General features: G+C 41.2%; 1 protein-coding gene across 1 annotated transcript in view; it reads left to right on the top strand.

The window, feature by feature from the left end:
- Positions 1-16,236, top strand: part of STAB2 (stabilin 2) — a 922,612-nt gene that overhangs the window by 778,490 nt on the left and 127,886 nt on the right. The window contains exon 62 of the mRNA XM_044087850.1: positions 10,941-11,106. Within this exon, the coding sequence (XP_043943785.1) occupies positions 10,941-11,106 (166 nt within the window). The remainder of the gene's footprint in view (positions 1-10,940; positions 11,107-16,236) is intronic.

Raw genomic sequence — 16,236 nt, 5'->3', positions numbered from 1 at the left:
ATCTGCAAACATCATAGTCTATGGGGACTCCTGTCTGATCTCGTCTGTCAACCTGTCCATCACCATTGCAAATAAGAAAGGGATCAGAGCTGATCCTTGATGTAACCCCACCTCCACCTTAAATGCATCCATCACTCCCACCGCAGACCTCACAGCTGTTACACTACCCTTGTACATATCCTGTACCACTCTTACATAATTCTCTGACACTCTCAACTTCCTCATACAATACCACAACTCCTTTCTAGGCACCCTGTCATATGCTTTCTCTAAGTCTACAAAAATACAATGCAACTCCTTCTGCCCTTCTGTGTACTTCTCCATCAACACTCTCAGAGCAAACATTGCATCTGCAGTGCTCTTTCCCGGCATGAAACCATACTGTTGATCACTAATCATCACCTCCCTTCTTAACCTAGCTTCCACTACTCTTTCCCATAACTTCATGCTGTGAATCATCAATTTAATCCCTCTGTAGTTACTACAGCTCTGCACATCACCCTTATTCTTAAAAATCGGTACCAAAACACTTTTTCTCCATTCCTCTGGCATCCTCTCACTTTCCATGATTTCATTAAACAATCTGGTTAAAAACTCCACTGCTATTTCACCTAAACACCTCCATGCTTCCATATATGTCATCTGGACCAACAGCCTTTCCATTCTTCATCCTCTTCCTAGCTATCCTTACTTCCTCTTTGCTAATCCATTGTACTTCATGATTTACTATCCCCACATCATCCAACCTTCTCTCCCTCTCATTCTCTTCGTTCATCAACCCTTCAAAGTACTCTTTCCTTCTCCTCAACACACCCTCCTCGCTTGTGAGTCTGTTTCCCTCATTATCCTTTATCACCTTTACCTGCTGCACATCATTCCTGGCTCGGTCCCTCTGTCTAGCCAATTGGTACAGGTCCTTTTCTCCCTCCTTAGTGTCCAACCTTTCATACAGCTCTTCATATGCCTTATCCTTAGCCTTCGCCACCTCTGTATTTGTCATGCACCTCATCTCCTTATACTCCTGTCTACTTTATTCATCTCTCTGACAGTCCCACTTCTTCTTTGCCAACCTCTTTCTCTGTATACTCTCCTGTACTTCCTCATTCCACCACCATGTCTCCTTGTCATCCTTCCCCTGTCCAGATGTCATACCAAGCACCTTTCTAGCCATCTCCCTTACTAGCTCTGCTGTAGTTACCCAGCTGTTTGGTAACTCTTCACTGCCACCCAGTATCTGTCTTAACTCATCCTATAATTCCACCTCACAATTACCCTTTTTCAATTTCCACCATTTGATCCTTGGTGCTGCCCTCACACTCCTCCTCCTCTTCTTGATCACCAACATCATCCTACAAACCACCATTCTATGCTGCCTAACTACACTTTCCCCGGTCACCACTTTACAGTCTCCAATCTCCTTCAAACTGGCCCTCGTACATAAGATATAATCCACCTGTGTGCATCTTCTTCCACTCTTGTATGTCACCCTATGCTCTTCCCTCTTGTTAAAAATACGTATTCACCACAGCCATGTCCATCCTTTTTGCAAAATCCACTACCATCTGACCTTCTGCATTCCTTTGTTCAACACCATACCTACTCATCATTTCCTTATTCCCTCTGTTCCCTTTACCAACATGCCCATTGAAATCTGCTCCAATCACCACTCTCTCACCCTTTGGTACAGTCATCACCACTTCATCCAACTCACTCCAAAATTTTTCTTTCTTATTCATCGCACACCCAACTTGTGCAGCATATGCACTAACAACATTCATTATTACATCATCAGTTTCCAGCTTCATAAATATCACTCTATCTGACACCCTTTTCACCTCCAAAACACTCTTAGCATACTGTTCCTTCAGGATAACTCCTACACCATTTCTCCTCTCATCCACACCAGGATAAAACAATTTGAATCCACCTCCGATACACCTAGCCTTACTCCCCTTCCATCTGGTCTCTTGCACACACAATATACCAACCTTCCTTCTGTCCATCATATCAGCTAGCTCTCTTCCTATACCAGTCATACTGCCAACATTCAAATTTCTGACCCTCACTACCACAGTCCTAGCCTTTCTCCTCTCTTCCTGCCTTCGGCCATGCCCTCCACCTCTTCTCCTCCTTCGGCCAACAGTAGCCCAATTTCCGCCAGCACCCTGTTGGCTAACAGTACTGGTGGTGGTCATTGTTAACCCAAGCCTCGACCAATCCGGTGTGGAAATATTTACTGGTGTCTGCATGAATTTTTTGGTGAAGTTTTACTCCGGATGTCCTTCCTGACGCAACCCTCCTCATTTTTCCAGGCTTGGGACCGTCACAAAGAAATGCACTGACTTGTGCATCCCCAGTGGCTGGGTTATACATAACAGCAATTTCCAATAAACAAACAGAACTCAATCACCAGGAAAATGAAATCAATATTGTAGGATAGAAACCCAACATTCAGAAAAACTCTGATCTGATTAGTTATAATTTCCTATCTGACTAAGGAACACTGTCCCTGAGCTAAACTAACTTACTACAACAGAGCAAAGGCAGGCTTAGAGTTTTTGGTGAGTCCTTTTGGATATCCACTGCACAGTACATCTGTGAACAACTCAACTGTAACTGACAAGTGACTTCTGTAACTAACAATTGTAACTGGCTACTAACTGTCTTCAGTAGGCTCTTTTATAGACTAGCCTAAGTGTCACAACTGTTCCAGTTCTTATTTTCATTTCATATTTTGAAAATCAACCAACAGCTGTTTTCTAAAGTTCCTTCCTGTCTTTCAGTTTCTGTCAGTAACACATAGCAACTGTTAACATTCCAAACACATCATCTGCACATCAGCTGAATCTGAAACAGTTTGCCTTTAGAATCTTTCTTCACAAACAGAAATATAAAAGGACACTGTTGAAGTCTTTAAAACATTCTGTATAAACATATCATAAATCAACATGTAAGAACCTATTTACAATATCATAGCTTGTGATGCTGGCAAATAATACACAGGTTAATCTGAAATTATGTACAAAAACTCAGCCAGACATGGTAACACAAATAACAGTGTCTAATTTCTTCACAGATGTGATAACTGGTTTTGTTAAGGGTGACCATGACCTCATGAATCTTAAGGTTGGTGTAATGTAGAATCTGGTGTGAGTTGAAGGTGTCACAGATAAATGTGGATATGTCCCTACAATTCCTGATGGGTCTGACTGAATGATAAGCACCGAACTCAGGTTTAGAGTTAGTGATATTAGTACAATGGGACAAAGTTTCGCTAACAATACAAATTTGGATTTGCTCATGGTCATGAAGGCCTCAAACTTGGGTATTTTCTTACCTAAACTCCTAAGCAGTGCCATTGTGTTGAAAGCTGAAATAGAGTTTTCTAAGTTAGTATGTACAGCACGTGGACTTTGTCTTAAAAAGGCACTGTGGGAGCTGAAACAACGTTCCTCTCTATGTGGAAATGGGGATGGTCTACAGTTAATCTCTGACAAAGGAGGTTGGTCTTTAAGCCATCTCCTTCCATGACGACATGTACTTGATTCCCAAAGAATGACATCAGTTACATAGCTACCAATTAAAGTCAATTATTTGTATCATTCTTGGTGATGGCAGAATACTGCTTAACACTAGATTTTTTTTCCTACCTCAAGTCTGTCTCTGCATCTTACCCAAAGAAGACTACTTAACTACATGAGGTAACCATAAGGATAGAGTGGAAGGATCTAAAGACTCGACTCACATAGGTTCATAGGTTCATAGGTTTATACTAGGCTATCTTCCCTAAGGCATTTATAAGCCTAGCCCAAAGTTTTGTGTCTTACGCCACCCCTTATATGAAAAAATACTGTGCCCATTAGTTTGTTGTGCCTCTGTTCAGCAGTGACACAGAGATGATTCCTGGGGTAAACCTACGATCTCCCATCCACAGGTCAAGATTTCTCTTGAACAGAGCCAGCGAGGTGCTCTGCCTCACATGGACTGGGATTTTATTCCACAGCAAAGGGAGTCTCTGAGTGATAAATCTATCCCTCCAGCACGTCCTATTTATATCTGTGCTAAGGTTTAAGTCGCTTGTTCTAGTGGTTTTGGTGGATTTGGATTTTTTGAGGTGGAGCATGTCCATTAATTCCGGGTTGGACATGGCCTTGTATGTCAGGCACATGTCACCTCTGAGCAGACGGTATGCGACTGAATAGAGCTGGAGTTTCTTCAATCTGGCAGCATATGACAGATTTTGGAGTCCCTTTATCCTTTTGGTGAGGAACTTTTGGGGTCTCTCCAATTGCTGCAGATGTCGGGTGAGATACATCCCGAATGGGGCATTGTACTCGATCATTGGTCTGATAAGTGAAGAGTACAGGGAACAATGACCTCACTAGATCTGGATGTGAATCCCTTCATGATCAGGTGGGCAATGTAGAAGGTCTTTCTAACCACTTTAGCAACGTGAGTGTCAAAAGAAAGGCCACTGTCAACCTGGGTCCCCAGGTCCCTGATAACCTCTTCTGTGCTTAGTGGATTGCCACCTATATGGTAGCTTGGGGTTACCTTGTTTTTCCCAAAGGGTATGACTATACATTTTTTGGCGTTTAACTTCAGGCCATGGCTCTGGCACCAGCTGTCTGTTTCCATGAGTCCCTTCTGAAGGATATCCGTGTCCGATGCACTTTCCACTAATGGCGCCCAGTTTAAGTCCTCCCATGTTGGCCTGTACTTCTGAGAAGTAGATGCCGAACAATAGGGGCCAAGGACCGAGCCCTGTGGGACACCACTTGTGACCGGCTTGGAGTCTGACATAGCGCCAGCAACTCTAACCCTGTGGGTTCTGTCCTTAAGCCAGTTTGCAACCCATCTTGTGACATATGGGTTTACATTTAAGCTGGTAAGTTTTTCTACAATACCCGAGTGGGGTATTGTGTCAAAAGCCTTTGCAAGGTCAAGGTAGGCTGTATGGACTGCCTTTCCCTCATCAATGGCCTTGGTGACTGTTTCGAAGAAGTCGACCAAGTTCAAAAGGCATGATCTGCCCTTGACGAAGCCAAACTGGGTTGGGTCCAATGTCTGCAAGTCCCCTATATCTTTGTTTATGAGCACAATTATGATCCTCTCCATAGCTTTGCAGACTAGACTTGTTAAGCTTATGGGGCGATAATTACCAGGGTCCGTAGAGGCACCGCCTTTGTGGAGTGGGACCACAGTTGCCGTACACCACTCCTTGGGCACGTATCCTGTGGTAAGGCTGAGATTAAACAGCTGCCTTATGTGTGGGTTTAATTCCTCATTTAGCTCGTGTAGCACACAGCCGGGGACACCATCCGGTCCCATTGATGCTGTGTTTTTAGCTTTAGAGAGAGCAGCTTTCACCTGCGCATTTGAGATGTCTGGGAGGCTACACTCCGCTGGGATAGTTATCTCTCCTTTAGGGGAGGGGGGTGAAGTTTGCACTGAACCTGACTGCCAGTATGTTGGCAATGTCTGTGGGTTCAGTGATTTTTGTATCATTTTGGACTAATTCTGAGCATATCTGGGAGTTTCCACCCAGGTTCCTAACATAGCTGAAAAAGGCCTTATGATTGTCCTTTGAATCCATGGCAATTTTTCTCTCAAAATTGGCCTTAGTTGATTTTATGAGTGCTCGTATTTTTTTACTAATAATGATCAGGGGTGACTTCCCTTTTATGGATTTTGTTCTATCATGTAATAGCTTTCTCTTCTTATTGTAAAGTTTGTTAATGGTTGGGGTCCACCAGACTGGACGTTTGCCCTTTGTGGAAAGAGTCTTGGTTTTATTTGGGATTGCCTGATCCATGCAGTCCTGGAGGTGTTCATAGAAGGCATTTGTAAGGGCTTCCGCAGTTTGGGTTGTGGTTTCCACTGGCTCAGGTGCCTTGAAGGATACCACACCAGTCTTGAGTAGTGTGAAGTTTGCTTTAGAGAAGTTCTTCACTGTGGTCTTTTTGTTTGGGGTGGGGGGGATGTGGATTTCCAGTGAGATTAGTTTATGATCAGATCTCACCAATGAGGGATATACTTCGGTGTGGGGCATTTTGTCCCCATGTTTGTGATAATGAGATCTAGTATATTTTCTCCTCTCATGGGAACAGTGACTAGCTGTTCCATGGCATTTGAATTTATGAACTCCAGGAACCGTTGGGCTAGAAAGTTAGGGCTTGAGTAATGTTCCCAGTCTATATTCGGGTAGTTGAAGTCACCCAATATGATGGTGTTTGGAGATACATTTATACCCTCCAGTGTCTTCAGGAAGGCTGTGTGGGGTTCCTGAGTTTGAGAGGGTGGCCTGTAGCATGCTACAATTTGTAGAGCAGTTTTGCCTATGGTTAGTTGCACCTGGATGGTTTCCGAAGCTTTGTGCATTGCCACCAACCTGGAGGTGTGGGTATCCTTTATGAATATGGATACACCCCCTCCTTTTGTGGTGTGGTCTGGGTTTTGGGGCCAGAACGCATGATATGAGGTAAAACCTAATAGTGCTGGGGTGCTCTCAGGAGCCTTGAACCAGGTTTCAGTTACAGCACAGACATCGATGTTCTCCATACTGAGAAGGGCCTTGAGTGTGTGCATTTTGAGATTTAGACTTCTGGCATTGAGCAGCATTACCCTCAGTTTCTTCCCATTTTTGTTTTCTAGGGTGGTAGGTTTAGAATTTGAGCCTTGCCTAAAAAAGGCACTATGGGGTGGCAAGAGCCTTAGCCAATATCCGGAATCTCAGGGTGACAGGTGCAAGCCATCCCTTGCGAAGCAGTGTGGCTTGTCAAGCATGTCATCCCAGGCAGACAGACACTGGATCCCCTTTGAATGACACCAGACATTAAGCCAATTGTTAAAGCTGATCATCTTGTCTCTATATTGTGGCATCATTCTTGGTGAAGGAAGGATACTGCTCAGGGTCAGGGTCATACCTGCCTGGGCTACATAATCAGAGAGCTCCTCTATGTCTCTTTTCATGTAGTCCAGGGAGGTACATCTCAGGTCGTTCACACCAGCATGGACAATGACTGTGTCATATTTGTACTTGCCGTGGAGTGACCCGAGTGCTTGTGTTATGTGGCGGATTCTAGCACCCGCTAGGCAGCTTACTGTGACCCTCTCCTTGTTCAGCCTGGTGAGTGGGACGTCAGTGTGTCTGACTATGGAGTCACCTATGACAAGTATGTTTGGTGTTGTATTTGGCCTTAAGGGCTGTGACTGCTTTGCACACTGATTTTGTGGTTTATGTGTTGCTTGTGGGGTGTCTTGAGGTAGCAGTTGTTTGGGTGTCTGCTTTGGAGGCCTCTGCTGTTTAGGTAAATTTTACTCAGAGCCTCCGAGTATGTCTTTGTGTGTTTATGTGTTTGATTCAGTGGTGTGGTAGCATTATGTGAGGCTGGTTTTGTGGTGTGTGTAGTTGCCTTCTCCTCCTGTCTGGTCTTGCCAGTCCTGAGTTGAGAGAGCTCAGCCTCCAGTTTGGCTAAATAGCTGCATCTCTCGCAAGTATTTGTGTTATGTGGGAGGAGGAGATGGTTGTCTGTGTACATGAGGCAGTTATAACATTGCCTCAAGATTCCCAGATTCACCAGCTGGACCAGAGAGGAGATTGACAACTGACCTTTGGACATGCTAGAATAATATTGGGAATTCCTTAATAACTGAAAACAAGGGCCAGTGGGGAGTGAGGGTGTAGTGCTTTTAATTTTTAGTGCTGACATATAATTGCTTTAGTGAGCAAGTGCCAGGTAACTTGAGTGCAATGTGTTACAAGTAACTAAATGCAAAAACGACAAGCAGTAACTTTCTTTCAAGTGAAACAAGGAAATAAGTACAGTAAGCAATGCAGATATCACTAGTGATCCACAGAAGCTGAGAAGCGTATTAGGTGGAATTAGCGTTCCAGGGAAATAACAAGCAAACAAACAACAAGCATATAAACAAAGCTAGATTCAGCAGGCCTGGATCTAGTCTATGCTACAGCAAACAAGGTGTACCAATTTCAGTAAGATACAGTTCAAATATTCAGGCACTATAAACCTTTAACCAGAAATTCCCAGCTCAGAAGGGCAGAGTCCAGCCTCTTCTCCCACAAGAGTGCAGACCACGAACCTTCTTAATGTAAAATAACTGGCCTGAAGCCCAAGTGCTTAAACCAGAACTAATACACTTGGACACTGGGCTCTCAATCAGCAGTTCCCAACTTAGAAGGATGAAAGCTACCTGTCCTGCCACCACAGTGCTTTCCACAAACCTTCCTAATGTAAAACAACTGGTCTGAAGCCCAAGTGCTTAATCCAAAAGACTTAGAATCACAAATTCTGGCACTTGAGAGGTAGCATATTGTCACATACTCCTCATGCAGCCTGATGAGGGTAGAATCTTTATGTGTAACTATAGAATCACCAGTGGCTAAGGCTTTACCTTGTCAGAGTTACAAGCTTTGTGGACCTTTATGGGCTTAGCCTTGCAGCACCGATAACCCTCTCTAAAGTTGGATGAGGATGCAAAAATGGGTCTAGTGGTATGTCTATGTGGTTGGGATTTATTTGTTGTATTATTAGCCACTAGGCCAACTCAGCTCTTGTGATATGTTGAAGTCTTACTCAAAGATTTCTTTACAAACTCAGTGTATGAGGGTTTCCTATTGCAGTGCTGCGTCTTGAAAGGTGAGGGCTGTCTCCAATCTGAATAACACCTCTCTCAAATGATATTGTTTACTAGGAGCAGAAGGGTATTGATTAACATGAGGTAGTTACTAAACTGCTTCAATATGCCAAGTACAAGCAGCTAGCCTCAGAAGGTGCTAAAGGAGACTGAAAATCCATGATACAGATATAGATGAAGGACTCAGTAACAGCATTTTAGTAGGTACAATTGTTATAACTTGGGGACCAACCACTAAATTAGTAATTACAAGCAATCAGGAGGGGCAGCTAGTTTAAATAACCAGAACACAGAGACAATGATAGCACAAAACCCACCTAGTAACAACAGCACAAAATCTTTAAGAACTATAAGTAGATAGTCAACAAAATTGAGACTATGGCTAGTTAAACAATAAATAACTTGGCTAACAATGATAATACAGAAACTGCAAGAATGTCAAGTAGATATTTAATTGAATTGACACTATCAGTGAGCCAAGGTTGTCAAATAAATGCAACACAGGAAAACAAGGAACAACAATAATTCAAACACAGTGAAAGTTCTGTAGCTGGCAAAGTAAACTGGACAACAACTGAAACAAATCCAGAAGCTGAAACAACAAAGCAGCTCAGCAACAATAATTCAAGCACATGAGAAATATGGCACAAACAGAGAGGCTCAGTGACAATTCAACCACAGTGCAAAGTCAATGATTAGCAAAAGAAATTTAGCAAAAGCAGCAACAGATTCAGCGACAGTAACAACAACACAACTGAGTAACAACAATAACTTAAGTTCAGTAACAACAGTAACTTAAGCATACTAGAGACAGAGTAACTATGCAAAAGATAATCATGGTTACAAAATGTGTGTGTGTGTGTGTGTGTGTGTGTGTGTGTGTGTGTGTGTGTGTGTGTGTGTGTGTGTGTGTGTGTGTGTGTGTGTGCGTGAGTATATCCATGACAACAGTCAAGTGAATGGTGAGTGTCTGTGTGGTGTGGGACTGTCTCTGAGTATGTGCATGTGTTGGGTAGTGGCGGCTATGCCTTTCTACACCCTTATGCTAATGAGAAAAGCCTGTTTTAATGGAAAGTGGAAACAATTGACACAAGGGACATATTTTAAATATTATTCTAAGTCAGTTAAAAAGTTAGTACAACAACAGGTTTTCCATCAAAAGACATTTTGTGAACAATAATAATTATGAAACTCAAATGACTGGCATTATTGAGTGTACTCATCCTCAAATTACTAGGACAGTACACAAATAAAAGGTAAAATCAGGTGCATTTAGTGAAATAGGGACAGTTGAGAGGTACAGATGTGTGTGTGTGTGTGTGTGTGTGTGTGTGTGTGTGTGTGTGTGTGTGTGTGTGCGCGTGTGTGTGTGTGTGTGTGTGTGTGTGTGTGTGTGTGTGTGTGTGCACGTGTGTGTGTGTGTGTGTGTGTGTGTGTGTGCGTGTGGGGTGCCTGTGCTAAAGTGATGGATGGTCTATCAGTGGTGATTAGCACAGGAAAGTGTCGATTATCACTGTTAACTCTATAACATTTCGGCACATGCAAATTAGCCAATATTGAGATCTTTCCAAATTGTGGCTAAACATGTCTCTGAATCATGGAAACTGCTACTTGTAGGGAAAGTTATTTGAATTACAATATGCATTCTTTAAAAATACATCTATGCTTGCCTTCAGTTCTTTATTTGTCTTATTGTGCTGTTAGTGTCAAATCACTGGCCGTGTATCAGCTACCAACATAAATTCAGAATCAGACATACAACATTTATTCATACATCAGTAGTTTGCTTACTTACACACTGCACTTTTTATCGTACAATAGTTTATTGGCCATGGGTATAGCTGAGCATCTGTCTCTGAATGGATTAATGTCGCACAATGGTCTTTAAATTGTTTCTATGGCACATTGGCCCTATGCACTGAAACTTATGTCTCTGAATTCCATCACAAGTGGATAAGAGACTAATAAAATGACATTGATATTTTTTATATGTGAATAAATTCAATGGACTGCATAAATAAAATAACCAAAAGTGAACTCATTGACCACTGTTTGTAGTCAATGCCGCTTCCATTAAGTGCACTATGTTTTTTTGGCTTTGCGTATTTACACATAATACTTTGAATAGTGGATATATTTTAGGCAGTAGGTCAGGAAGGAATACACCTACAACATTTCTGTTTTTAAAATAGTTTTCATGTAGTCATCATATCACATGACTCTTCTAGTACATCAGTTTGTTATCTAAGGATTCTAATATCCGCATTCTTATCTTTCTGTAGGCTGGATTTCATTTGTGTTCTGTAGGTTGGTTAGATGAACAGAAAGCGGCATACCCAACTGCCTACTCTAGCCAAAACTGTGGATTTGGGAAAGTTGGCATCATTGATTATGGGATTCGGATCAACTTGAATGAAACCAGAGATGCCTTCTGTTATAGAATGAAAGGTAAAAGTAATAAGTAAAAGAATTTTATCAAAAGTTACAAATAAGGTATGCATTCAGTACATGATATGCATGCAGATGGAGCAAAAATAATTGTCAGTATTTGTGTTTTTATTTGCTTATTTAATGACAAAGACAACAAAAATGTATTGGATTTTACTGACACACAAAAATATTATGCATCGTCTTCACTCTTTGGACATGTAACTTCAATTAACTGATGGTGTTGTGTACAAATTTAACTTCCATCAAAAAAAAAAATAACACATGACGCAGTACCAATGTTTATTTGTAAAATTTATATCAGTATGGCACATTCATTACTGCAGTTTCTGCACATTTCCAGAGTAGTGTTTGGTTTCCTTTAAGTACTATGATTTCTTCCCACCAACCCAAGGTAACCTCCTTAGGTTGACTGGCTACTCTGAAATAGCCTATGCATATAAGCTGTGCTTTTGCCCTTGCTGATGTGGCTGAAAATTATACCCGGGGATTATTGACTTAGCCTGTTAACACCCCATTACATTTTTTGACAACATAAGACAACAGTAAGCCTGTTAAGTCTACAATTTAAATACTTTCAGCATTACTGTTCCCCAATTCTTCCCTTTCTCATCACAACCTCTCCCTGTTCATGAATTCTATGGATTATCCATCGCACATTGCAGTAGTTCATTCCATGGTACCATAACCACAAATTTTAAGAAGTATTTTCATAGATCTAGGGATTAGCTGATTCTAACAAGGTATTGCCTGTGCCTTCCCCAACTTTTCTTTTTTACTGAATAACAACTTACAATACCCTTGATATAGTCTCTTCTACCAATATCATGTCCTCACTGTCTCTTCTGGTCTATAGTGAGAAGATCTCCATCTCTTCTAACCTCTGGTCATATTCATGGTATTCTGTTACACACACTACTTTTCTAGTATAGTCTCCTTATTGCACACAGTACTCATGTTGTGGCCTCAACAAGGCCAGGTAGAGTGGCAGCATTACCTTGTAGCTCTTGGACCCTATGCTCTAAGGATGCATCTCAGCCTTCTATTTGCTGCTACTACTGCCCTAATTACTGTGCTTATGGCGGCCCAGTGTAGGTGCACCCATCACACTTTTCCTGTTTTTTTTTCTCTTCCTTCTGCTCACTGCATAAACCACCATTGGTGAGTTCCAGGTGTAATATTGCACTAAACCCCAGCAACAACCTTTCTACATACCTGGATAATCTTTTCCAGATTCTTTCTTGTGCTATACCTCCCTCTCCTCCATCACTGTACCTAAAGCAGAAAAGTGATGGATTCTGTCACATAGAACTTGTCAGAGATTTGGGATGCATGGGTAGTCTTAAAAAGGCCCTAGTGGTCATTACCATAGTACACACCTATGTAATTATGAACCTATAAACAAATCCACTGAAGAGTACTGCACTGAATACCAATCATTAAAGTACTTTACTAGTTGTAATCTTAATTGCTAACATTGTCCATCTGACAGCAATCCTATGTATCTTACCCTAAGTGCATGTAGCAATCTGTTTCCTCGGCCTCCTACTAACACCCACTCTCTGCAGTTTTCTTTTCAGATGTCTATATGAGACCAAGTCGAAGGCCTTGCTGAAGTCCAGGTAAACCATATCTGCTGGTACATACCTGTCAAGTTTTCCTGTAAACTGATCGTAAAAGTGGGTCAAGTTTGACTGACAAATCCTTCTGTGCATCAGCCCATGTAAGTTGTTGTACTGAAGACCCTTATACTCTAAAAAAGAGACAGCTTTCCTTTAGAATTCTGTCCATGTCTTCTCCTGCCTCTACTTTGACTAGCAAGAATTTTAGACTAACAAGACAGTTCTTACTCAGAATTTTCCTCCTCTAAACCAGTTCAAGGTTATCACACTTGCACCTCTGCACAGGCTAGTGAAAATTTGAAGTTCTCTTTTATGGGGGTCTGGCCACATACTTGGAGTATTTTGAAGAACTTCTAGGGCCATAATAACTGCCTGCTGACCTTTTTAGTGGAAGCCTTTACCTTCTTAATGGCAGCCGTTCCCTCTCTACCTCCTCTCTGTCTGTCTGCATTAATTCCTCCAAGTATAGCACTGTCACCTTGTTTTCCTCTTTGTAGACTGAAGTGAGATGTTAATTCATTGTCTTGTCTCCTTTTTAGTTTGCCATTATGCTCCCCCAGTCTTTATCTAGCGTGGTGTAGGCTGTCTCTTTCTTCTTTCTACTATATAAGCATCTGATCCACTTCTTAGCTCCTTCTGCTATCCCCTTTACAACTTATATATTTACTTTCCACATCTCATTAGCTGTCTTAAATAAATGCAGTTTCCTACTATACTGTAGTAACTGTCACTACATGCATAGATACTTAAATTAAATAAGCTAATGTTAATGAGTTAAATGTTGTTAATGAGTTAAAATCAGAAATTTGAGAATATAAGAGAAACTAAAGAAAACTGTCTGTCACTAATCCAGTTTCAATGTCAGGGGATCTGCAGGTAGCACATTCATATTTGCTGCAGGGAAGCACAGAACATGATGGGTTCTGTCCCTGTATCAAGTTCCTGAATTTGTATTCAAATACTGATAACAGAGTGTAGCATAAGGGGTGTTGCACTTTTTACTGTCCATTGGATGAAATGTTAAACTAAAAATTGTATTTGTTCAGTTTGTCCAATCTGACATATGGGTCTTCAAGCCACAGCTTGGATCCATTCTAGCAAATTTAATTCTCCATCCTCGAGCCCTTCAGAATCATTCTTTTCCATGATGTCCCCCCCACCCAACCAACTGAGATCTCATTTGTTGCCTTCTGTGTATACCTCTCAACTGTCCATATTTTTGAAGACTGTCCAGATTTTTGCTTCATATTTTTGGTCTGTTCCTTGTAAAATTTGTGGCTTTCTGCCAAGCCAAAACACTGGGATGATCTGAGGACTGAAGTTGCTAAATAATGACATACATGCGAGCTTCACACTTCACATCCTTCAGAAAATGTATAACACAAACCCTGTTATTCTAGCAACTTTCTAAGTTTATAACAGCAATATTTAAAATGTGTCCCTATTTTTAGGTCTTTGTCCCCCCATTTTGTCAGGCTTTGTCCAGAATTATTGCATTAAGAGGTTGAAAAGATTGGTAACTGCAGGATCTGGACATATAAGTGCTCCACCTCAAAATATTCTATCTTTTGGTCAAGTGACTTAGGATAAAGTTGGGGGGCTGGCATAAAGGTTAAGGTGTTTACCTTGCAGACCCAAGGTACAGCTAGGCTTAATAAGATTCCCTGGGGTCATTAGCCTATGAACGTTTTTATCATAGTATTTCAGGACATTCGTTCTACCCTTGTTAGCATTCTTCTCTCAGTTGAGCCTTTCTTTCTCTCATTGGTGTAATTCATCTTTTTCCCTTCCTGCCATTAGTGTGTTTGATATTTATTAGTACTTAGATATTTGGGCTAAAGATTTAGAATTTAGAGTTATAGGTTTAGAAAACTTAGATATTTAGATATTCTTAATCTGTTGTTAAATCTTATTAGTACTGTTAGTAGTAGCATTAGTTTACCCTTGTTAGTTCCTTAAGTAGTTATATGTAATAAAGTTATTAGAGCATTGTGCTTTGGGTACTTGGTGTTTATAATCAAACTATCTAGACATGGAGAAGTCTATCAGTTTAAAAAAAAATGTACAGTGTGGCCACAAGATCCTGCTGTAGGATTTCCATGTTTGTGTGGTTTGTCTATGATTCTCCCATTTGTCTACATAATGTGACATTTGCTCTGCCTTTGGACCCAGAGCTTTGATAAACTTGCATCATAAGCTTATTATTAAAGGGCTTTTTACTAAAAAAAAGACAAAAAAGACAGTTGAAAAAAAAACAAAACAAAAGACTCAGAAAGTTCAAGTGACTCCAGATTATACTCTTTGGCTTCAAAGGCTTCTAGGATCAGGAATCATTCCGTCTGGATGCCAATGTACACTCTACCCCCAGATCCAGACATTGGGCAACCTTTTACAATTCAAGATTCTGCAAGAAAGCAATTTTCTGATAAAGTAGAATAACTTCCTTCTAGACCTTTCTTGGCTCTGTTGACTAGATCTGTTGACTAGATCCTTTAGGTCCTATGGAAATACATTTGAATTAGGTCTAGATATCTGTTGCAGAAGTTTCTTCTGAAGACCCAGATTGAGATGGGTGTCATTCATACCCCTTCAGATCTGAAGGCGGTAGGATTCATCCACTTTACCCCTATTCAGGTACCCTCACTGGTCTGACCCTTGACTCTGGTCATCTCAAAACCATCTTTCTGCATGGATCCTATGGCCCAGAAATCCTTGATCCAAGTTTTCTTGGCTCCAGAACTGTTGGATCCAACTCAGTTAGTTCAGACCTTGTCGAATCCAGTTCCTAAGTTTCCAATCTGAGGAGATGAGTGGGAATATCTGTTAGTTGCTTTGGAAACATCTGCTTTTTATACTTCATGTCCGATCCCAGCACCAGTGCCAACTTCCATGGGGGTTTGAAGACCCCTCCAGTGTTGCTGCCTCACTCCTCTGTTTGGAAGTTGGATCCATGGGAGTGACTTCTTTGGATCTGCTAGAGTTGGGCACAGTTTCTGAGTGCTGGAGAGGATGATTTCTTTACCACAGTGGGCAGATCCACAGGTCCACCAGGAACAATTTCATACCTTGGCCTTTGATCAACGTCATCTGCTTCTGTAAAGACATCCATTGGCATACCTCTCAACCTGGAAACATCAGACATCTGGACAAAGGCCCATGAAAAGTAGGTACAACTGGCCAAAAATGTGGGTGCTGATTAACAAAAAATGTGCATACATAATTATACAACCCCACCCATTCTGATGAAATTGTGGAATACCAACATTGAAATGCAAACTAAAGAACAGACAAAATATTAAACACCACAAAATATAACCAGAACAATTTAGAATGTTTGTAAGCTACCAATAAAAGGTTCATATGGTGAGCTCTGCATTTTGCTTTATGTATTTTATTATGAGTGAGGCAAAAATCTGGGCATCTGAAAGGTAAGTGTCCAACATGACTGACTACAGTCCTTCACATTTCACCAAGAAAACAAAATTACCAGGTACAGGGTGAAGACATG

Source organism: Protopterus annectens, chromosome 11.part0, assembly GCF_019279795.1.
Source record: "Protopterus annectens isolate FY-2018-M chromosome 11.part0, PAN1.0, whole genome shotgun sequence".
Classification (NCBI taxonomy): Eukaryota; Metazoa; Chordata; order Ceratodontiformes; family Protopteridae; genus Protopterus; species Protopterus annectens.
This window is presented reverse-complemented; position numbering and strand designations above follow the sequence as displayed.